The sequence below is a fragment of the Fulmarus glacialis genome, unplaced genomic scaffold (assembly GCF_000690835.1).
Source record: "Fulmarus glacialis isolate BGI_N327 unplaced genomic scaffold, ASM69083v1 scaffold15199, whole genome shotgun sequence".
In the NCBI taxonomy this organism is placed as follows: Eukaryota; Metazoa; Chordata; class Aves; order Procellariiformes; family Procellariidae; genus Fulmarus; species Fulmarus glacialis.
Window position 1 is genome coordinate 13,173 of NW_009235306.1, and position 22,476 is coordinate 35,648.

The 22,476-nt window shown below is 48.0% G+C and overlaps 1 protein-coding gene across 1 annotated transcript in view; it reads left to right on the forward strand.

The window, feature by feature from the left end:
• Positions 1–1,723: 1,723 nt before the first annotated feature.
• Positions 1,724–22,476, forward strand: part of FBXO42 (F-box protein 42) — a gene marked incomplete at its 3' end in the record, with an annotated part of 31,986 nt that continues 11,233 nt past the window's right edge. Inside the window, exons 1-3 of the mRNA XM_009585981.1 lie at positions 1,724–1,973; positions 4,372–4,488; positions 11,491–11,625. Coding sequence (XP_009584276.1) covers positions 1,724–1,973; positions 4,372–4,488; positions 11,491–11,625 — 502 coding nt within the window. The remainder of the gene's footprint in view (positions 1,974–4,371; positions 4,489–11,490; positions 11,626–22,476) is intronic.

Consider the following 22,476-nt stretch of genomic DNA (forward strand, 5'->3'; position numbering starts at 1 on the left):
AGTTTAATTTTGACGTGGTTTCTGCCGCAGATTGACAGCCCCTAGGATTTTCTGAAGCTGCTTCATCGGGGAACCTGACAAAACTGGAGGGTAATGCTGTCGAACGTAATTTTTCTGAGCATGAATTAGTTGTCATGGCAAGCTTTTCTGCTCCGTGTCTCCACCATCTGCTATTCCCATGGCTCTTCAGCTTGGTGTATGCCAGGGTGGGAAAACCCTGGATTTAGCTGGGGAAGACGGTTTGCATCACTGGAAGCTTGTAACAGCTTAGTTTATTCCTGATAGCTAGGTGGTAACTTAAATTCCTTCCAGCCACGTTTTCTGCAATACTGAGAGTTTGGTAGAAATAAAATACTAGTTTATGACCAACATGGTGCATATTTAAATATGTTGGGCAAAAAGCTGTGGCTTGTCTTCCCTCTTGAGGAACAGGTTTGCTTCCTGGGCTTGCTGCAGGTGGGATTTGTCTCATGGACTGTGTTGCTCCGTGACCCATCGTCTCAGTTGATCTGCAGGTGGCTGGGCAGCCTCTGCCTCGTGGAACAGGGAGAAACTCACGCTGAGCGACATAGGAGCTGAGAGCTTGCCCTGGTTTGGGTCCTTCATTACAACCTGCTGTGCTAAGAAAAGATAAAAAGGGAATTTGTGACTGCAGTTTCTGGAAAAGGAAGTCCCTGTGTTGTCCTCATGAGCTGTTATTTTGGTTTGAGCTATCAAAGCACATGGAATCATGGAGCAGTTGCATCCCTTGGTCTGCACCCAGCGGCGTTGGAAGGGAAGACTATCGCCGCTCTCCCCAAAACAGGTCGGCTACTTCCTAGGAAATAGGGTCCAGGGATTTGTTTTGCAGCAACGGGCATGGTTTAACTGCACACCATGCCAACTGGACGAATTGGACGCAGCCGCTTGTTAAGATGGATTTATTTCATCATGTATTTCTGTCATCGGTACGTTACCTTATACTTAAGATGTTCTGAACAGCTGGAGGTACAATATTCAATACTGAAGCCTTTCAGCAGCAGTAAATCCTGGCGGGGGGGGCGGGGGGGTGGTTCTTTTTTCACCTACTGTCAGTAAGAACTGTGTGCAAGTATTTAATAATTAAAAAAAAAAAAGAGAAAGAAAAAAGAAAAGTGGGGGGTGTTAAGGGAGAATGGGACAGGGATTTTTTTCTCCCCTGCGTGCTGCTGAGAAGTTGCTTGGGGTAAAGCAGACTCGCTGGCAAAACTGGTTTCGCAGGGGAGGAGGGGCTGCAAAGCTGTCACTTCGATCCTGTCTCGCCTTAGGTTGCTCTCGATTCGGTGGGGATCCTTTTCCCCATCGCTGCCCAGCCCCACGGTGCAAACCAGCCGGGGCCACCAGTGCGGCAGCGTGATACCTTCTCGTGCCCGGGGAGGGAGCAGGAGTTCGAGAGGCTGCAATTCCCCCAGCGGGAGGTCTCTGGTACCGTCTAGGCGACGGTAGGGCTGAGAGCAGTGAGAGGTGGAGAAGTGGCCTGAGAAAAGGCTGCACCGATGGAGAATGGCTTGTTCCTAAACGGTGTGCAGCTTGCTTCAAAGCTTTGCAAAAACGACATCCTCGACTTGGAGTTTGCAGGGGTAGAGCTCCATGACCTTTGGTGTAACGTGCACGGCTTGCAGATCCATTTCTGATGCTATCAATTTTCTTTGTGACCTTACTGTTGTCTTTTTTTTCACCCTGTGAAGCTGTGAAGTGGAATGCCATGGCCAGTTCCTCGGACAGCGAAGATGACGGTTTCATGGCCGTGGATCCAGAAGACGCTGTGGTCGAAGGGACGATGGAGCAAGATGATGAGCCGCATGCTGAGCTGGAGGTCGAGGAGACCAGGCATAACAGATCAATGTTGGAGCTCCCAGAAGAGGTTTTGGAATATATCCTCTCCTTCCTTTCACCCTATCAGGAGCACAAAACTGCTGCCCTTGTCTGCAAACAGTGGTATCGACTAATCAAAGGTACAAACAGCTGTAGTGAGAGTGCATTTTTTTTTAATTGTGGGAACACAGATTCATATCCCAGCTGCTCTTTGCTTTGGCCTCGCCTGTTGTTTTCCCCTCAAACTCAGAAATTCGACTTCTGCAAAATGCCAGAAAAGTAGCTACAGCTGTCAAGTCGCTTGCTTTGCTGAAGGCATTGCTGCTAATGGTGCAGAATTGAGCCCCTCGACCTCTTTTGTAGTTTAAGAGTGAAACCCCAAAACCCCCACGACAGAGCAGCTCACGTTGCTTTTGAACGCTCCCTGTGCGCTGCTGACGTGCGTTCAGGCTTCCTCTCCACCGTACAGCAGTCCCCCGTTGCCGGTGTCCCATGTCTAATGTAGCTGTAATTATGCTTCGTTTGCGTCTTGCTCAGTAATTAACGTTCCCAAAGCTTATGCTTTCGGCTGGAAACAAAACCTTGTCTGGTTCCTACAGCTCTGCTGAAGATAAGTGGTATATAAAATCTACGTTAATATAGATCTACATATTCAGACTTCCTGAAAGAGTAGCCCTGAGATACAGATACTTCACTTTGCCTCCGTGCAGCATTAATTCTGAAGCCTTATGGGGATATTTTAATGCTAGATATATATGATACGACAAATAGGTACGTACAGTTTGGGCAAGGATACAAGCAAAGCTATCTGCTTCTGTATTTTTTTGAATACATTGGATGATTTCTGTTATGTTTCTGTTGGGGACACGTGTTTTGATCGCAAGCTTCATTAAAAAACAAGCAGTTTAAGAAGAGACCACAGTTAAATCTGTAGGAAATGAGGCACGCTGCTGCACGAGGGTAACTTGTTTCTTCTGGAAAATGCAGAGCGGGTGTCGGGTGAGAAACGCCTTTGGCAGGCGTGTGGGATGATGTCTAATTTGTGGACTTCTCTGCACATGTGAAAGCATTGCTCAGATTCCAGGCATTTTCTGCCTTGCCCAGAGTTTAACAGGCTGGAGGTTAAAAAAACCACAGCTACTTCAGAAGCCAGCATTGTACAAAATTACTCTTTTTGCATAATTTTGGGTCAGCAGCAGCCCGCACCCCTGTTGAAAGGTTTTTTCAAGTGTCCGCAGCCCTTGAGTTGCTGCTTGGGTGCACTTTCTCACGCGTGCTTGTTCCTGGAGCAGTCTTAAGAGATGCAAAGGATGCAGCTGGAATGAGCAAGCACCTGGTGATTCACCCCAAAAGAGACTGTGGGAAACATCCCTGGAGCGGAGGGGAGGGATGAGCAGCCCGAGGCACAACGTGGCATCGGAGTGAGTTGTCCGAGTCTCAAGTCTCAGGGGATGAGTGGTGCTGGGCAGCCGTGCCATTTTTGCAGCAATTATAGCAAAAAAAGGGAGTGTAATCACTAACCTGCTTGCCACAAAGCAGAGAGGTCACTTGAGGTAAATGCTTGATTTGTTTTCTTCTGGTTAATTTTTTCCTGTTTGTCAGGATACATCTGCTATGAAATCCTATAGTTTGGATTACATTTCCTGCGTGACTCTCGGGGACCAGCTGCTTGAGGACCCCGGGCTTCTTTTTTCTTTTTTTTTTTTTTTTTTTTAAAAAAAACTTCCTGCTTTATGTCCCAGAGTGTGATTACTTGCTGGAGGTGTTCCTGGCACGGGGCTTTCAGTTAGCAAATCCTTGGGAAAAAATCTTGGCAGGTTGTGAGGGCTGCCGTAGCATAGCGGATGCCACCGAGCATCTGCTGAGCTGCTGCAGTCATAAATCTTCACCAGACCCTTTTCTTTCCACGGGGAGCAGTCTCTGGCCCTTCTCGGCACAAACACAGACACATGTACTCCGTACACAGAATTAACCGCAGCTCTGGGGCTGGCCTGCTGCGCAGAGGAGCTGTTGTCGGCCAGATCCTCTCCCTCGCACAGCTAAGGAGGAATATTTCACCTGACTTTTGTCACCGATGTCTCCTGTCATATTTATTTCAGATTCCTGTGCAGTAGCTGCGTGCACGCTCTTAAAAATTCATTATTGCATGTTATTTGTCCTCAAGGTCCATTAGGGAAGGGCAGCTGCTCCTCTGGGGGTGTGATTAGGGGACAGCAGCCTTGCATTGCAGCAGAGAAGGCTGAAAAGCAGCTCTGCAAAGGCATCACAGGTGCTTACCTTTCACAAAGGCTTTGCATTACCAAGCTAGAGCTGACAGATACTGGAAATGTAGTGAATCAGTTCAGTGAACGCTGCTGATTTCCACATTTGCAGAGTCCCTATTCTTTATTCTCTTTAATCCTCTGAATTTCCACCAGCGTGTTTATAATCTAAATACAGGGGTTCTTTATAATTGCTATCACGCTGCTTGTGCAACTGTGCAGGTACGGTTTGTTCCTAACATGCCCCAAATTTTGCTGACATCTTGTTTTTTCCTAGGTGTGGCCCATCAGTGTTATCACGGCTTTATCAAAGCAGTGCAAGAAGGAAATATTCAGTGGGAGAGTCGCACTTACCCCTACCCTGGAACCCCCATCACACAACGCTTCTCGCACAGTAAGTAGCTGCTCGGAAAAGCTCCGCTCACCCCTCTTCAGCTCTGATTTGCAACAGAAAGCTGTAACGAGGGGTTTGCACTGTGTCGCTTGGGATCTAGCAGTGCCACACGTGCCTGTCACTGCGGCAGAGTTTCAGTCGGTCGGTGTAACGCACAGCTCCACCAACACAAGCACTTTGCACAGGAATAGGAATTCAGTAGCTGCTTGTTGTGGTTATTGGCTCGTTGCTCTTAGGAAAGTTAATGGAGGTAGGGTGGGATTTTTGCTTTCTGGTTTTGCATATTTTACATGCAGGCTTCTTCCGCAGCGCCCTTCGAGTCTGAGCTTTGTGTCCCCTTCAATAGAAACCTCACTTAGCCACTAGACTCAAGTCATTACCATCAAAGCCAATGAGTTTGCATACCCGCAGCACTCAGGGGTGTACGCTGGCTGCTTTTACAGCAGATCATCTTCTACATCTGTGATTAATACAATTCGGAAGAGGCTGAGTGTGGCTTGCTTCAAAAGAAAACACAGAGCTGCACGTGAGAAGCATTGAGGCAAGCGTATATGCTGATAGAAGTGATTCAATCGACAACGCCGCTTAACGTATGGGTGAATTTTTGCCCTGCTTCCAAGTTACTGGAAGAGAACAGAAAAAGCATTCCCGTTAAGGGAAAGATACTTAAACAAAACTTGTTATTTGTACTGCAATAGCATCAAGCTGCCCCAGCCTGCTCTGCCAGGTGACGTAGTCAAATATGACAAAAATTCAGTCCTTGTGGCTTCGTCACTGGGTCTGAGCCCTCTGAGAGGCAGTTCTTCCAGGGAGCAAATTTCATTTTTCTAAAGGTAAATAAACATGGTGTAAGCCGTGCGATTCCAAGAGCAAGTAGGCATAAGATTTTCATATTCCCAAGTAGTAATTTATGAAGCAACCGATGCGCAGCCTCCTGCCAAGGCAAGTCCAGGAGACACTGCAGGAAGCTCTGGTGAAGTCATTGTGCTCTTCAAAGATTTCCTTGTCGTCCTAAAGAATAAAAAAGGCACCACCGTTTATAGCTTGTTTTTAAGCGGCCATGCTAATGAAGTCCTTATTAATGACTTGCAGATTTGCATGTATTTTGCCCTCAATTTTTGCAGCCTTTTTGCAACTGGTGAGCTTTAAGTCTAGCTAGAAATTACCTGAAACAGGCCCAAATATTGCACCAAAGGCCGCTGTGTGCTCTTTAATTTATTCTGCTGCCCACCGGGGGCTTTCTCTGAGCATGCCGCTGTTACACTCAATCCAAAATGAGTTGTCTTACTAAAGCCGCTGCCCTCGGAGCATGTAATCTGTATTAGCTTCACTATTTGACAGTGTCCTGGCTCTGGTCAGCCCTCGATTGCTGCAGAAGCGTTATTAATGCACTTTATGTGCAGAAAGCTCATCTGGATTAACTTGTTTGCTGACTTAAACTGATTTTTTTAAGCAGTTCTCCAGATCTGCGGATCTGCTTTCCCTAAGCGTGTTTGTGGGTGAATTCCAATATTAAACTGAAGCAACAAATCATTAAAAGCAAAAATTCAAACTGAATCTCTAAACTTACGACCTACAATACTAAGATGTGGTGAGCCAAGGTGAAGTAAGAACAGGAGGTTTGGGGAGGAGAGGGGAGTGAGGGAGGACTCACAAACCCCTTTTTTAGGCGTGAGTGATTTGCCAGGTTTTGTGGGAAGACGTCATCTACCAGGCATGAGTCATTTGAAGTCAACAGGCAACGGTAGCTGGCATCGAAGAACTGGCTAGGGCTATCTCTCTTCCAGGATTTATTAGAAATATCCCAGAAGTGCTCATATGGACCATAAAAGGACAAGCGAAAGAATTTTAAATAGTTAGAGGTCACTATGTCTTCTATCAATTCTGAAGGGAGTAATAGAAAAACTGTTTGATAAGGAATAATTAATGGAAGTTACTGTCGTCTCACGGGGAGGGAGCATTTGGCAAGGTCTTTGATCATACAACAACAGATAACAAACTTTATGGATGAGCTGTAGGTTTTCTAAAGGATTTGATTGAAGCTGCAGAACATCATACAATATCAATAATACTATTTTTTAGATCTAAACATACAGGCTTACTGGAAGAAATACTTCACGCGTAGGTTTTTGAGCTGAACGCCAGGTATAATGTTTGCAGTAGTCATCTAATTCTTTTTTAGCCCTAACGTATGAACCTACAAATATCATAGCAGGGCAATGACTCATGTGGTTAAATAACTGCCCACAATCAGAAAGCGATGTCAGAAGGCACAGGAATGCAGAAACGGAAAAGCAGCAGAGGAATGCAGATCCTTTGATGGAAGAGTGACTAATTTTAAATACTGATTTTTTTTTTTCCATGCAGTCTGGGGAGCATGGCACCAACGTGATGACTAATTAAAGCAATTTCGTGGGTTTACCCTGAGAGGCAAGGGAGAGGTAAAAGCTGGAATGTTGTTTGTTTTACAGGATGGGCTGCTTTTCTACCAGCGCTACGGCTCTTCATATCACTCAGCTTTGCTCAATATATCACTGCCTTTTGGGTGCAATGAGTCCCTGCATTGCAAGGAGCAGGAAAATAGTATTTTAGAAAATAAGGAGATAGAGGTGGGATTTTTCTCCTTCCCTCCCAAAGATGTGGAGAGCTGGGCTTTCTGAGGTCTGGTGCGTTTTTATCGTGCCGCAACTTGCGGCGTAGTTGGTGTAAACATCTGTGCCAGCCAGCAGGACCGGGAGCTTTCATCTCCAGCCCTGCCTCCTCAGCGCCGCCATCCTGCCGGCTCTTGTGCCAAGCACGGTTGGGCGCGGAGAGGTTACCTCCAAAACCCAGCCCCGCGTTGGAGGAAGCAGTGCCAGCAGCTCAACGTACGATGCTTGCAGCATCGGCTTGGCACGGTCCTCCTGGGAACGCCAACACCAAGGGCTGTCAACCTTTAGCCGCAAAGCTGCAGTGCTGTTCTGAGCCGAGGGCTGCGTAGGAATGGGATTTCAATAGCCAAGCTGACTTTTTCCCCCTTCTCTCTAATGGGGAATATGACCTTTGAACTTGGATGGGTTACTTTATTTGATGTACTCGAAGTTTAAAAAGTCAATGCCCTTTAATTATTGCAAAGGGCATGTGTTTTGCGTTCAGTTTTCCCTTCCCAGTTGATCTTTATTTCGGTTATCTTGTGCTCCGGGTGAAAGTCTCTGACGCTTTGTTATGCAGCACAGAGGGGAAACAGGAATGTGTTCAAAACAAGCTGGCTTTGCAGTCTGTTTGGGTATTGGTGTCTTCAGACATCAGAAATATTTATTCTCTTCGTTTCCAGTTACAAAGATATACCATCTCTGCAATACTAAAACTCTGGGACACGCTGAATTTTGCTGGGATTTAAGTGTTTTTAAAAAAAAAAAGCCCAACCTGAAAATCCATCCACTGGTCTCCAGCTGGATGTTTTCCACCCAAAAAAGAGCTAAAGGCACCAAGGACTCACACCCTGCTCTGATTTATTCTACACCTTTGCAAGGCTGGTATAAACTGGAGTTTTCACTTGTGCTTTTTTTCCTTCTGATTTTTTTTCCCCAAACTGATCTGTCTTCCTCTGCTTCAGAATCTTTAAATGGCTTGCTAAGAAGAAGTAGGAAAGCACAGTTTAAATTATTTTGGTCCAGGATTAAAATACATGCCGTGCGGACGTCATGGTGCCTGTCTGGCTGGCCTGGTTTTTAAATCCAAATAGAGGAGAAGAATGCTGCCACCTCCCCTCAAAAATAATAAATGAGCTGTGCTGTTGTGTGAAAGCTGCGCTTGCCAAGGGTTTGGTGTGGGGAGGAGGTAGGAGCCTCTCAACCTGTCATGGTTTAGGTAGTGATTAGATTTCTAAGGGAACTAAACCTTTCAAGAAAGGTTAAGTAGAAAAACCACAGCATTGCTTTGCACCGGGTTTTAATGGCATGTACTTAGGGCGCAAAGCGCTGGTGCCTTCCCGGGTGGAGGTGACATTGCAGCCTACAAGGGGTATTACCATGTAAAAATGATATAGAGTCAAATCTTAAGGAGTAGGTAAGGCTATAAAAATGCTCTTAGTCATTATTTCTTCCTCGATCACATCCCAGGTAAATCCACTACACCACTATTTATATATCCTCCACCACAGAGAGCTCCAGAGCGATGTGCCGTGGCGTGTAGGTTTGGCAAGATGTGGGTTGAGATGAAGACAGTTCAGTTCCACGTAAGGGCGTCGTGTGGATGCGCACGGGGGAGAGCTGGGTGGTCTCGCCCTGCGAGCACATCCCATGTCTCCAGCTCCCCCGGTTCCCGGGGGTCAGCAAAGCGCCCCGGACTTGTCACTAAAAGCCAAGGGCATGAGGGCTGCTGGCTTTTCAGTAGGGGATCTGCATGACAAGCCCCGGGTCAGACAATGGGACCCTCGGCAAAGGCCACCAGCCGTCATCGCATCCCCCGCTGAGCCACGGTATTGTCTGCGGGCGCTTGAATGCGCTGGTTTACGGCAGCGTTGAGATTCATTCACAGCGGCGAGATGAATATCGCTGGCGTACGTATGGGTGGGCTACGTTAAAGAGCTCTTTCACGCTGGAAATACATACCTCCAACCTGCAAAATTGGGGCTGCGGGGTTGGATCATTGGAAACCAGGGACGTGCTTGTACTGGTCTAGAGCGAAGCTGGAAGCAGGGGCTGGTTCTCGTGAGGGTTTTGCTCTGAATCCTTTTCTCTTGCTACCAAAAGTAGCTTATCAGCCCTTCACTCCAGGTGCTCCTTTTTTAGGTGTTTTTTTTCTTCTTGCTGCTGTTTCAGAAAGAAAAAAGCCTTTACGTCAGTACAAGCTCCAGAGTAGTCCATGTCCCGTCAGGTCAGCTCATCTGAATCTGTTTTTATTTTTTAACTGGTGAACAGCTGTATACAACATGTGATAGAGAGAGAGGGAAGGAATGGTGCAACTCGCACCCCTGCCGTGAGTCTGTCTCTGCTTTTGCTTCGGCACGGAATAAATATTGGTGCTTTTTTATCAAGGCCGCTGTACTTGCGTGGTAATCCTTCATCTTGTCGCTTCCCTTGTGCTGGTTATTTATGATGGCACGTGGTCCTCAACCTGGAGATGCTCTGCGGAGGGGCTCCTGCGTAATCACAAGTGCATCTCACCTCCGCCTCAGACCCAGGGCCAGATGCTGCCCTGTGCCGTGGGCTGCCTGCCTGAACTTTGACTTTTCCTCTTGCTTTTCGTGATGGGCAATATATCGCTTGTCATTGCAAGGGCGATGACTCCTGCTCCGTCCGAGCCCCGGCTGGTACCCTTCGGTGTTCCCAGAGCATAAAACACTGCGGCTTTCTACTATGCGCTGGCGCGTGTGTGCGTGGATATGATTTATTGTGGTTTTTCCCCTTGCTAGACTTGATAATAAATGCTCAAGGAATCGCTGGGGAGGCCTTGCTCATGTTGAAAGGGTGGATATTAGATTTTTATGACTTTTTTGAGGGCACTTGTGTATGAAGTTGGACTTTAGAGAGATGCTTTGGTTCTGAGCGGGATTCAGGCAGTGAGTCCTCTTTGAGATGAGTGCCAGTGCTCCCCTGGCTGGTGCTAAGGGACTGCACACTGGATTTAGTGTTTTGGGACCGTCTGTATGCGTGCTGCTGAATTTCTGGTGTCTGGAGACCATTAAACGTGTTCTGGGAGATGCAGTAACGAACAGAGCAACACCCCGACAGACAGATCGAAGCTTCAGTAACAAGCTTGCCTTTCCTGCCAGCCACACTGTATGCTTTTTACCAGAGCTCTGGGGGAAGAAAGGGAAGAATTTTACAGAAAACCCAAGAACTGAGATTTTTCAGGCTGTTCACATCAAGGAAGGATTGAATTTCAAACACGTTGCCACCACGCACAGGTCAGTGGAGCAGACGGCACCCAGCCGATTGGAGGGTGCGGATGCAGAAGAACCTGCTGCCGGATCACCCAGAGCAGCCCAGGAGCTGAAGTCGCCTTCGCTCCTCGATCCTTGGCTTGCAAGCTTAGGAGCTGGTGTGCGTTTGTCTATTAAAGCTGCCGCCGAAGGATGAGCTTGCTCTTCCAGCGTCACCATCGGGCACTCATCCCGCTTCTCGTGACGTAGGCAAGACGTGGAAGAGATGCCGCTGCCTTGCAGGCATCTCAAGAATGTGAAAGGCGAGGGGCCGTTATACGAAGTCAACGGGGCTCGTTGCGTTTGAGGAGGGAAATGCAGAAATTGGGAAATCCTCTTTGTAATTGCAGGCGTTTAACTTTCCGAACACGTTTGAATCTTGCTCGTCCTTCAAGGCAGATAAGCTGAGCAAGTCCTGTCTGCTCTATCTGATGTTTAATTTACTTCTTGTCAGAGGTGCCTGGGTACCCTGGGATGCTAACTGCCAAATGCAGACGCTTGCATATTTTTTTGCTGTGGAGTTTGGTTTGGGGCCAAAAGCTCTTTATTTCCCTGGGTATGTTTGAGGGGTTGTCAAGTGTCGTGTTCCCTCCCCATTCCCCATCTCGCTGCCTTTCCGATAAGGAGCAAAGGGAATGCTCGCATAAGATGCGTGTGTTTCAGTGGTGCTTTTCTATGATGAGATAGGGTGAAATGCTGTCAGATTTGGAAAAAGAGAATAAGCGACCAGGTCTAAGTACATAGTTTCTCAGTCTAATTTGGCAACCCTATAAACCATACGAACTAGCTTAGAGAAGGTAAGTGTGCTGAGTGCGTTAATCGTAGCTAATCTAATTAACTGCGAACTTCTAAGGCAGCTTTCTTTGCACTTTCAGGAGCAGCTCTGCTTGAAGGGATGATAGTCTCAGAAGGTTCTTGCTGAAGGTTTACAATGGACAGGGATACCCCTAAGCTGGCCCATGGCTTTATTGAAGTCGGAGCAGCCTGTCTGCTTTTTGCCCATCTGAAACCCAGGGGGGGAAAGAAAATGATCTTTTTTTCACCCAAAAACATGAAGGTCAGAGAATTAGCTAATCTGCATGTTTGCTTTTTCCTAGGTGCATGTTACTATGACGCTAACCAGTCGATGTACGTGTTTGGTGGCTGCACGCAGAGCAGTTGTAACGCCGCCTTCAACGACCTCTGGAGACTTGACCTGAACAGCAAGGAGTGGATCCGGCCCCTGGCATCAGGTGAGAGGTGGCAGACGTGCAGCTCCCCCACCAATTTATCAAAACTTACCTCATCCCCAGGACTGGCTGGTCTGATTCTGTATTTCCTCGCGTGTTTTATCATTATCTGACCGGTTTTCAGGTTATATCGTCTTTTTTTTTGCCACAGACTGTGCATATCCTCGTGCCTGCAGCACTGCGCTGGGTTGTTTCTCTTTGCCTGGAGCAGCTGCTCGCTGCTGGTTCGTGCCTTGCAGGATGAGTGACACTTACCTGCGGCCACGAGAGCCTGTGTTGATAAGAGTCGTTGTCCCAAAGCTGAGATTTTATTTTTTTTTTAATAACTTCGGTAGGTGCCACTTCAGGTATTTTGAGGAGTGGAGGAGACATGCCCAAGCGGGCTACCCGCAGCAACCGGGAGAGCGTGGGAAAACAGGTACATTCCTGCAGTCCACATGCTCTAAGCAGGGCAGGAAAACGCCACAAATGATTTCCCACACTGGTTTTTGTATTCAAAATGTCACACACGGCATGCTTGTTTTCCTTATATTTCTGAATTTGACTAAAATAACTTTGAGAAAAGCAGAAGAATTGGGGGAAGCTCTTGGCGGGGGGATAGTCAGTATTAAGCTAGTCATTTCAGCAAAAGCTTTACATTTTGACGAAGAGAGGGAAGAACAAAAGGAAAAGGAGGAAGCGGGGGAAGTCAGTATTAAGCTAGCCATTTCAGCAAAAGCTTTACATTTAATGAAGAGTAGGAAGAAGAAAAGGAGCTCAGCATCCACCGAGTGCTCCTTGCTGACTTGTCTGCTTGGGTGCAGACTCCCTCTGACCCTGCTTCATGTGCTCTAAGTATTGTGGATTACTCAGTTATTGTTTAAAGTCATATTTTCTTGTCTGACATTTTTTCTTATATGAAGTCCTCCAAAATCCAGATGTTTTTGCATACTGGTGTTATCTGGGAATTGGTCGGATGTCACTTTGAAATGTTAACACGTAACGTGGTGCTTGATGACCTCTTGCTGGATATCAGTCTACACAACTCTTAATATTTTCATTTGATTTTTGCGTCTGCACATCCACTGTATGATGCCTACAGGTGAGAATTAAGCAGTCATGCACTTAAAATGGAGGAAGAAAACAAGCCACAGCCTACACGTGTGTGGAAACCAGCTCTCGCTCTTCCTCCTTCCCTGCCGAAGTGCTCTCCCTCTGTCCAGGGGTGGAGAAGAGGCCATGGGTAGCACAAACAGGATACCGGGCGATGCAGACCTCTGCTCTGACCCAGGACATCTATTCTTGCAGCCCAGCGAGTTCTTCCGTCGGATTGAATGCGGGGCACGACTTGCAGTCGCGTTAACGAGTCCAGCTGCCGGCACCCAGCTCTGCTCAGTCACTCTCTTGGTATTTCGCAAAGTCAAATTCCCACTGCCTTACTAACAAATAACACTTTTAAAAGAACGAGTCCTGTGGGAATATGTGTCAGAGTTAAGTCCCATGGGAAGATCCCCCGAGGAAATATTTCTGTATGCTGTCATGAGCGCATGTAGCGAGATGGGATCACAACTGAAACTTCAGGCAGTCTCACCAAACAGAGAGCGCTCTTGTTCCTCCGTCTTCAGAGGAGATGAGTCACCCCGCGCTTGTGCCGGTGGTGGTTTCTTACACATAACTGCTTTTTTTTTTTTGGTGCCCTTAACCAGAGGGTTGGCACCCGCTGCCTGGGAAAGAATAGTGACTGGAGGGGGCAAAAGCAGAGCGCTTTGAAACTCAGGAGTCAGACGTAAATAAAGCAGGAGGGATTTTTTTTTTTTTAAAAGAAGAGCTGACGTTGATTGATTAATGCTCGATGTGTGTGCAGGCTAATTGCTCATGGAGGTGGTGGAGGAGTTCCCACACCTGGCCCTACGGACTCTATAGGGTAGGTCTTGCTCCAGAATAAGATGATGGCTTTTCCATAAGGCCAGTTTTAGCTTGGAGAGTTTTGATCGTGCTCTACTTGCGCCCTCATTAAGCGTGGGCATCTTGTCTAATGAGAGCTGGGTAGGGTTGCCTAAAGGGAATGGGAACGTGGTGCCAGGGCCATGGTAAATGCTTTGGACACAGCTCAGGTGAGCTGAAACAGCTTCATCCCATTCCCCTCTCTGAAGGGCTTTTCCAGGAGAACACACCCTTTGTTGTTGTTGTTTGTTCATACCTGGTTTTGTTTGGGTTTTCTTACTTGCAGGCATTAGATGACATCAGAGCTGGATAATTCATCTCCAGCCTGAGCTGCTGCACTTCATCTCGGAGTAAATATTTAGCCTTCAAAGAAATAATTGGCCCATGTTTCTTTAGTCTTGGAGACGGAGGAGGGAGATAATTGCTTCCAAAATCCCTAATTTTTGAGGTTTCAAAGTATTTTTTTTGCTTAGATCCAAAACAATGGCATTGACTTTCTACTTATTAGGCTGGAGCAGAACAAGAGAGTTAATGCCTAGCTTTTATGTAGCGCTTTTTGCTGGTGGGGCTTAATGCTCTACAAAGGAGGGTAAGGCAGCGGGATCTCTATTTTAGGAACGTGAACAGGAACGCCTCTAAACTCTTCTCCCTCGAGCTCTTCTGCCCACTTTGGAGCTACTTTCCACCTCCCTCACTCCCACATACGAGTGTTGCTGGAGCAGGAGGGGAGTGAAAATTAATGGCCTGTATTATGTGGGAAGCCTGCAGTGTTATCCCAGAGTAGGTGGTCCCTGGGAGGCAGGTGCCTTTCTCCATGTGTTGGGGATGCTTTCTTTGCCTTTGCATAATTAATCTGGGCACTTCTTTGACTTTTAGCCTATCTGCACAGAGAGGAACCTGATGGAGGACTGGAGGTGGTTTACGCTGGAGTCTGTTTATCCAGCTAGAGGCAAGGGTTAGTCTCGACTCCTCTGTAACTCAAGCTGCAGCACGCCGCTCTTGCAGCGAGGGCGCAGGCAAGATGAATTCGGCGGCAATAGTCCTCTGGTGCTTGCCAGAAACGAGCTCCCGTGCAGCTGAAACAGCCAGGAAAGAAACCAAAACCTATTTGAAACGGAGACTCCCAGGACTTAATGCAGTGGGTAATGCAGGAGCTGCAGGGGTTCCCGTGGTGAGGGCTTTGGTGTGGAGTTGCCGACGCCTGGAGCTGGCTAACCCAGGATTCGGCCCTGGATCTGCTGTGCCGGTGGCAGGGAAGGTTTGCCCTATTTCCATGGGGGTCTGTGAAACGCTCTTGATGAGATCCCTTCCATCTCTGTGCAATGAAGACTGCTGGCAGGTCCTGGGAGAGGCTGCCTCGGCCATCAGCACTGACCCAGGCCCTTTGCCGTTGTCTGTGTCTCCTGCTCATGTCATCCTCAGGCTGCAGCGGATAATTTATAGGCAGAATTGAGAGCGTATCCACAGGCAGTTATCCTTCTGGCCTGCCTGTGCTATTTCAGACTGTTTCTGCAGACTTTCTCCCTTCCTGTATTTGTTAGTTTATATTCCTCAGGAGCCCTGCACTTGGCCTCTGTCTGCCAGAACCGTACACTAAACTGGGAAATACCTTTTTTAAATCAGAGAGAAAAATGCCAGTAGTTTTGCCTGTGCTCCCAGGGGCTTATGGGACAGAGGTGGAAAGCTTTTTTTTTAAAACAGAACCTTTTACTGTGCTTATGAAGTAAAGAATGACGATATAAAGACCAGGACTTTGCAGGGAGAGGAACGCTAGCTGAAGTCCTGCAGGGTCTGTGCTTCCTCCCTGTTGTTTCTGCTTTATCATCTTCAGCCAGGCATGACCCCCCCTTTGCTGCCATCTTCCCTGGGAAGGCAAGAGAGCTGGGAAGACCCCGCTCCCCACCTTGATGCAGTGTGTTTTCCCACTGCTGGGCCGTGATATCCCACTCTGATATCGGAGGAGTTCAGGAGACTCATGGCTCCACTTTTCCTGTTTGCTGCGAAAAGGCTCACTGTGCAGACGGCCCCGCGTCCACCCTTCCGCCGGGGGGGTAAAACTCCCCAGGACTTGTTTCCTGGTGTTTTTGTCTCCCTGCAGTCATGCTGCATTCGCTTTTGCTGGGGAGATGGGAAAGCTTCTCATCTCTTTCTCAGGATTTCAGGATTAAAAACAGGCTTGGAGGCAAAACTTATTCATTAGATGCTCTGATCGTCTTTGTCATGTTCACAGCATCCAGACGTAGCCACATCAGAGCAGCTGATCCTCTCTGCTTTAGCCTGAAAATGGGTAGAGACCTTCAGCCTGAAGTTTGCACTTAAAACCTCCTGGGTAGCCTTAACGCGACACAGTAAGTGTGCAAAAAAACTTCTCCCGTGTCGGTTCCTCTTGGCTCTGTTCTTCCCCCAGATCCCCTCCGCGCTTTGAGTGGGAGCTGCTGGAGTTTTAGGATTGGGTTTCCCCTTGTGAGCTGAGAGGAAGGTGCTTTTGATGGTGTTGTGTCAACAAAATAACAGCCCAAAGGAGGTAGGAGAGACTCTGCTGTCACCTGCCCCAGGTGGTTGTATCAGATGTGGTGCGGTGGGAGGCTCTCTTGGCTGAGAGAGCCAGAAACCTGCCCGTTAGTCGTTGAGTGCAAGCGGAGCGGTTTGCTCTTGACAAAGCTGTGCAAAAACCTTGCCCCGAGCAAAAAAAAAAAGCCCTGTTTTCATTATCTCCTTCTAGAAAACAGTGGCAAGTTTTTCAAAACAGTTGGTGAAGTTTCATAACGCTGGTCCCGATCTGGGGTGAGATTCCTTGTTTGGGGCCTCCTCAGTGATGTGAGATTTGTGGAGCTGAAAGGAGACGTGACCCACAGCGAAGGACTGGGCTTCCCAAGGAAAGGATTCGGTCATTGCAGCTGAGAGCCAGCAGACATCCATCCAGCCTCCGCATCCACAAATCGGTGCAGCACCTTCATGCACAGCGTGAATAATGTGCAGGACCCATGGCTGCAGGGTAGTGTAAGGGATCGGCGGGGTTTCTAAAGTGTAACAGCTGTTAGAGTAGTGGAAACCTTCTCACATTTGGATTTAAAACCCACTGCAGATCTCCTGAGATTGTGCAGATTGTTCAGTCCTTGGTCGTGTTTTCCATCTTCTTTTTTCTGAATAGCAGTAACCAGCTGAGACTCGTTACTGAAATACTCTGCTCTGACCTCGTATTGCAATTCTTCTGTTCCCATTGCAGAGTGACTTGCCTTGCGGTAGCGTAGCAAGTGATCTAAGGCACATCCTTGCTTTGGGGATTAAAAAAAAAACCTGCAAAATCCTGACCTGACCATGCCGGTAGCCTCTCTAGAGCAGCATTTCTCAGTCTGTGGACTGCTGCCGGTCCCTGAGACACCGTTTGCGAGATGTTTCTTAGCAAAACAAACACGTTCCCATGTACGTAAGGGAGGAAACCAGGAGAAGCAGGTTTTGAAAATAAACTTTCAAAATTTAGCCCAACTCGTTTCCACTTACAGCCCTCGAGGGGAGGGCTGCAAAATGGTCTTCGTGTACCCGTGTGTTTCTGAACTTGGTGCGGTGTTGAACGGCCCTTTTTAATTGAAGGCACGCCTAACTTTTTATTAAAAACTTGGGATCACCTTGAGCACACCGAAGCCATGTCGTAGCTGCTGGCCTCCTGGGAGTCAAAAGGAGTGAAAAGCTGATACCTGGCACAGAATAACGTCTCTAATTATGACCGCAGCTACTGGCTGCGGGTGTCTGATACTTCAAAGTAGAACAAGTTAATGAAACGGATGGAAATACCTCGCAATATGTACGGTGTCCTTCTGCTGTCGTAGTATTGAATGCAGCCTGGAAGAGAGGAAAGCTTTTCTTCAGCTCTTTTCCTGATCTGGTTTGTTTCTTCCTCATTGCCCTTTGAGTGTAGTAGCAGTAGGGTGTATTTCTGCTGTCGCAAAGCTAAAACTTTCCACATTATCGTTGAAAAATCCCTGAATTTCCCACCACGATCAAAATGTTCTTTGAGCCCTCAAGCCCGGAGTGACTTGACCCCATTGGAAACTCTGCCTTAATTCTGGTGAGTCTGCTGCCTGGCCGGAGCTTCCTTATCACGCAGCTAATTTCTGCCCTTCTGAAACAAAAACACGAGTTTCTGGGCTTCGTTCGTGCTGTCCTTCAGGACAGACGCTGTTGCAGCACGGGTTGCTTGGAATTGCTTTCTCCAACTAAATATATTGATTTTTTTTTTTTTTCCCCTCTTTGGGCTCATAGGTTTACAAGTTGATGAGTAACCAGGAGCAAAATGGTAGTAGCCTTTGACAGCCATATCCTCCAGCCTGGGGTTCTCCTCTCAGGCGGGGAGTGACAAGAAGCATTGAAGGATGAAGTCTTTCTGAAATGTTAAGCTGCAGTGTGGAAATAAAAGGCAAAGTGCATCTTTTGAAGAAGAATTATGGTAACTAGAGAAACCTAGCTGGCGGTACATATAGAAATGCTGCAAAGCACATTGAGGTCATCCTGTTGCAGGTACGTGGGGCAGTAGTCTGCGGCTCCCAGGTGAAAACTGCATCTGTGGAAACCTTAAACGACTTCTATTGCAAAACACAATCTTGCAGGGAGTGCGCAGGCAGCTGGGTTTGCTGCGTTTGGAAACGGCAAGCTACGCCCTGCTCTCCAAAGGAAGCAACATCCTTGAGTATAGAGAGCAAGCCCAGAGCTTGTTTGGCAGGCTCTGAGCTGCGGCTCCATGGAGCTCGGGTGTTTCTCGGTGCCTTTCGGTCCCTCAGTTAGTCTGTGTGAGGCAGACAGGATGCTAATTTGTTTCTTTCTTCACTTGGGTGGTTTTGAAAAATGTCTCTAATGAAATTTGTGTTATTAAATATAAAATATTTCAAGGGCAAGAGATGAAAAATCAGCACGTGAAGGTTTTTTTCCAAAAGCTGTGATGCCTCGTTGGGAAAGCACTGCTTGTGGAGGGCTGGTTTCCAGGAGATTAATCCATCGCTGTTTGGGTTCAATAGGATTGCTCTGCGGCAGTGATTAGATGCCTAATCTGAGTGGGTTTAGGTTTACAACACACATCTACCCTCCCTTTATTTGCCAGGCCCTGTCCTCCTCCTTTCTCGTGGCCTCTCTGGCTGTTTGCGTTCAACCTCTGAAAGCTTTTCGTCGTCTGGATCCATCGTCTTCTGAATCACAGCATCGCTTGTTGTGTGCAGGGTAGCCCTTGCCCCTCGGGACGGACACCCTGCCACGACTGACCCAGCAGCGTTGCATGAATTGCGCCAGGAACGCAGAGGTAGAAAACACATGCAAATTAGGCATGAGATCTGCTGTTTGCAACGATCTGTCCTGCAAATGCCTTCACCAGAACCAGGCAGGAAAAGCCGAAAGACTCCCCTCTTCTTCCTGGGGGTCCATACAGCTCTTAGAGGCTTTCTGCCTGGGAATCTGCTCCCTACAAAAAAAAAGGCACCTGCTTGGAGAGAGCGGTTGTTTAAATGCTTCAGAAGTAAAGCCCTTAAACTCTTCAGCTGGTCAGCATGATGGGAAATGGATGTGAACTACTGTTACCAGGGTTAAAAAAAAAAAAAAAAGCTGTGCCTCCTATTCTTGAGCACCATGTCTGAAAACCATCTCGCTGTGTGGCTTTCTCCATTCCTCCCTGCCCCTGATCATGCCTGGCTGCAGCCTGCCCCTTGCCCCAGCCGGCATTGAGTACGTTATCTTCATTGATGCACCCAAGCCGGGTTCCCATTTGGGAGCATTTCCAAATGCTCCCAATATCTGCAGAGGTCATTAAGTCACTCCATAACTTCGTTCCTCTCTTACAGCTTGAGGGTCGGGGGCAGAGTTTGTTTGGCAATTAAAGTAAGGAGTTGACTGGTCCTCACCTTGCCTGCAGGGACACTGGGATGCTGCTGCCATCGCCTCTCCGGCATCACCGTGCGTGGCATCGAAAACGGGAATCGCTTTGAAGAAGCCAACCCGCCCGCACACGGAGGTGGGAACTGGCCCAGGACTCGGGGCCGGCGGCAGCAGAGCTGGCTTGCAACTAATGAGCTGTCACGGTGGTGCTGAGTCTTGGTAAAGATGGTTTTACAGCAGCAGGCCAAAGCAACTGGTGGTTTCTCTCTCCCATTCCGTGCTCTCAGTGTGCTGTGATAGTTGGATGTTCAGCAAATTCTTATCTGCAGGCGAAACATGGGGGGAAAAACAGTCCCTGCTGTGGGAAATTTGCTCTTCGGAGCGATGGCTTGCCTGCTTTCGTCAGCAGGTCAGCGAGGCATGTCTCTCCGACTGTGGCACTTCCGCAGGCAAAGGTGCTTTACCCTTTGGATGCCCTCCTGTCCTGCCTCAGACAGTTTGGCCTGACGTGGTAGGGGTATGTGGGGGGGATACAGAGGGGAAAATGCAACAGAGGAGGCCGGGAGAAAAGCGGCTCGAAGGGAAATGGATGTTTTAAGCGATGGTCTGGTTTTCCTCTTGCCTCAGTACAGGTCCGGGGACTTGCAGCTCTCTTTAAGGCAAGGGAAGCGCTGAGCATCTGTACATTGGTGCAGAAATGCAGTCAGGCAGGAGGAGATCTCATGCATCCGTTCATCCTTGAGCCCATGGGTTTGTTTTAGTCCATAGGATGCTGGATCTCTTCCGTTGAGATCTCTGACGTGGAGGACCTGGGGCTCCGTGTAGGCTGCAATCAAGACAGCCCTGAAAGAGGGGAGCTGGTCTTTCTTTCCCTTCCCTGTTGTGCTCCACAGCTCGCTGGCTGCCACCCCTTCTTGCCCGTGTTCAAAAGGAGACACCCAGCTGGTGAGAAGGGCTGCCAGGAGTTTTACAGGAATGCTTGCTCAAATGGGAGCTGGCGACCTTGCTGTGGTAAAACCAGCAAGCCTGCACATCTAATAAAGTGAGAGGCTTGATAAGGAATGGTTTTGGTAATACTCTTGTCTCCTGGATGATGAGAGGGAGAGGGTTTTAGTCAGGATTTTAAATCTGCCTGTATGGCATTCGTCTCTGTAGAAGCTTTCTTGTGTCTCTGCATGGAGCAGCCCTTCTTAAGACACTGTCGGCGTGGCTCGAACAGAAAGGCATGAAAAATAGCTTGTTGCTTTAACCTTGTCGGATTTAGATTCTCAGAGAGAAGCTCCCTGGGCGCATATCCCCCCAGAGATTAACGGAGGAATTTTTCCCACTATCACGTTTACCGGCCTCCGGGACGGATGCAGAGAATTTTTAGCCTGGTCCCCGTTTGCGATGCACAAAGGTAGCCTTGAGCAGAGCTGGGGTGGCTGGCCGTCGAGGGCTGGCTGATGCACGCCGCTCTTCAGCATCGTGGGTAGTACATGCTCATTTTAAACATGACCCCGGGCCATCTGAAAATACTGCTGACAAGCATGCTATACCAAAATTGGGGAAAACTATTTGCAGCCCTGTTGGTAAATAAGAAGTCCGTGATCTGCCAAAATAGGTTCATGGGGTTGGGAGTCCTTATATAGGCAAATAAGTAGTTGTGCCTCGATGGTGCTGAGCATCCAGTAGCTCCCAATGAGTTTGGAAACTTGAATGTCTCATATGCCTGAGATTTGGGTGAGACACTGAGCACCTGCTGTTGAAGTGATGAGTAGAAATCTCTCTCCTCCAGTACTCCTTCCTCCACCTCGGAAAGCCACCACGTGGAGAATGATTTGCTTTTGTAATGGTCTCAAAGTGCAGGCCTGTAATGTTTCAAACCTGTAATCTTTCTTCTTCCCTAAGCAGAAGTTAGGGTTGACTTTGCAAGAGGTTTTTTTTCTATAAGGATTTTTTTCCTTTCAGGGGTCTGACTTTTTCCTGACACGTATATCACAGCCCTGTGGAGAATTTAATTTCTTGCAGATACCTGCTCGTCCGAGTTTGGCTGACTGGAGCCAAGGTATTTGCTGTTGGGAGGCTGTGAGACCAGCCAGGGCATCTGTGAAACCTTCTATTTTATTTCCTTTTCAGGAAAGAAGGCTTAAAAGTATGCAAACAGGTGCCCCAGCCACAAATACTGTTTGTTTACATTGGTGTTGTCTCAGATATAATTAATGCATCGCACCAGAGAGGAAGCTGATAGCCTGAACCGGCTCCTGCCTGAGGCTGGTGCTGTCATCCCGGATGCTGCCCTCGGCAAGAGGCGCAGGAGGTACCCAGGTGTGATGGAGATTTGTCTGACCATGAGCTCCCCGCTCGTTTTATAGCAAGTTATTCCTTTCTCCTCCCGGGTCTCTCACAAAGCCTTCTCTCCTCGGCAGGTACATTCACCTTTGGGGCCAGCTCTGTTTTGGGGTCAGTGAAATAAAACCCCGCTGTCCCATGGCTAGATAAGTCTCGTCCGCTGGGAAGGAGCTTTGAGGAGCCTTTGGAAAGGTCCTGCTCGGAGGCTTCGGGCAGGCTGTGCTGACACCTATCGGCAAGAGTCCTTCCAAGGCATCCCAGGCAGCGGGCACGCATCCCGACTCGAGGTTTTTCTTCTTTAAGCTGATGCTGCTGTTGTGCCTTTGCCTTAAGGACCCGTTCCACCAAGATTATGTATGTAATACTCGAGATTGAGTACACAATATTTGCTTTGCAGTATATACCCTAGCCAGCATGATGTGCTTTCAAAGACTCCCTAAATCCTCGTGCTGCGTAGCCTGATTTTACATCTTTCACAAAAGCATCTGCTGTAAAATCTCCTTAAATCTGGTAGGCATGCGGAATGACAAAGCACTAGCTCATGCTTGTCTACAGTCCAAAAGGTGAATATTTATTCCTAACATGAAATATTTAGCGAGTTTGGCATTAAGCGCTGGATTTACCGGAACGAGGGAGAAAAGCGCACTCCTTGTGTGAAGAAAGCGTAGTGCAGGAACCAATGGCTTGAAAATGAAAATAAGGGGGAAGACAGCAAGTGAGGGAAGGGCTGGTTAAAAGGAAGAT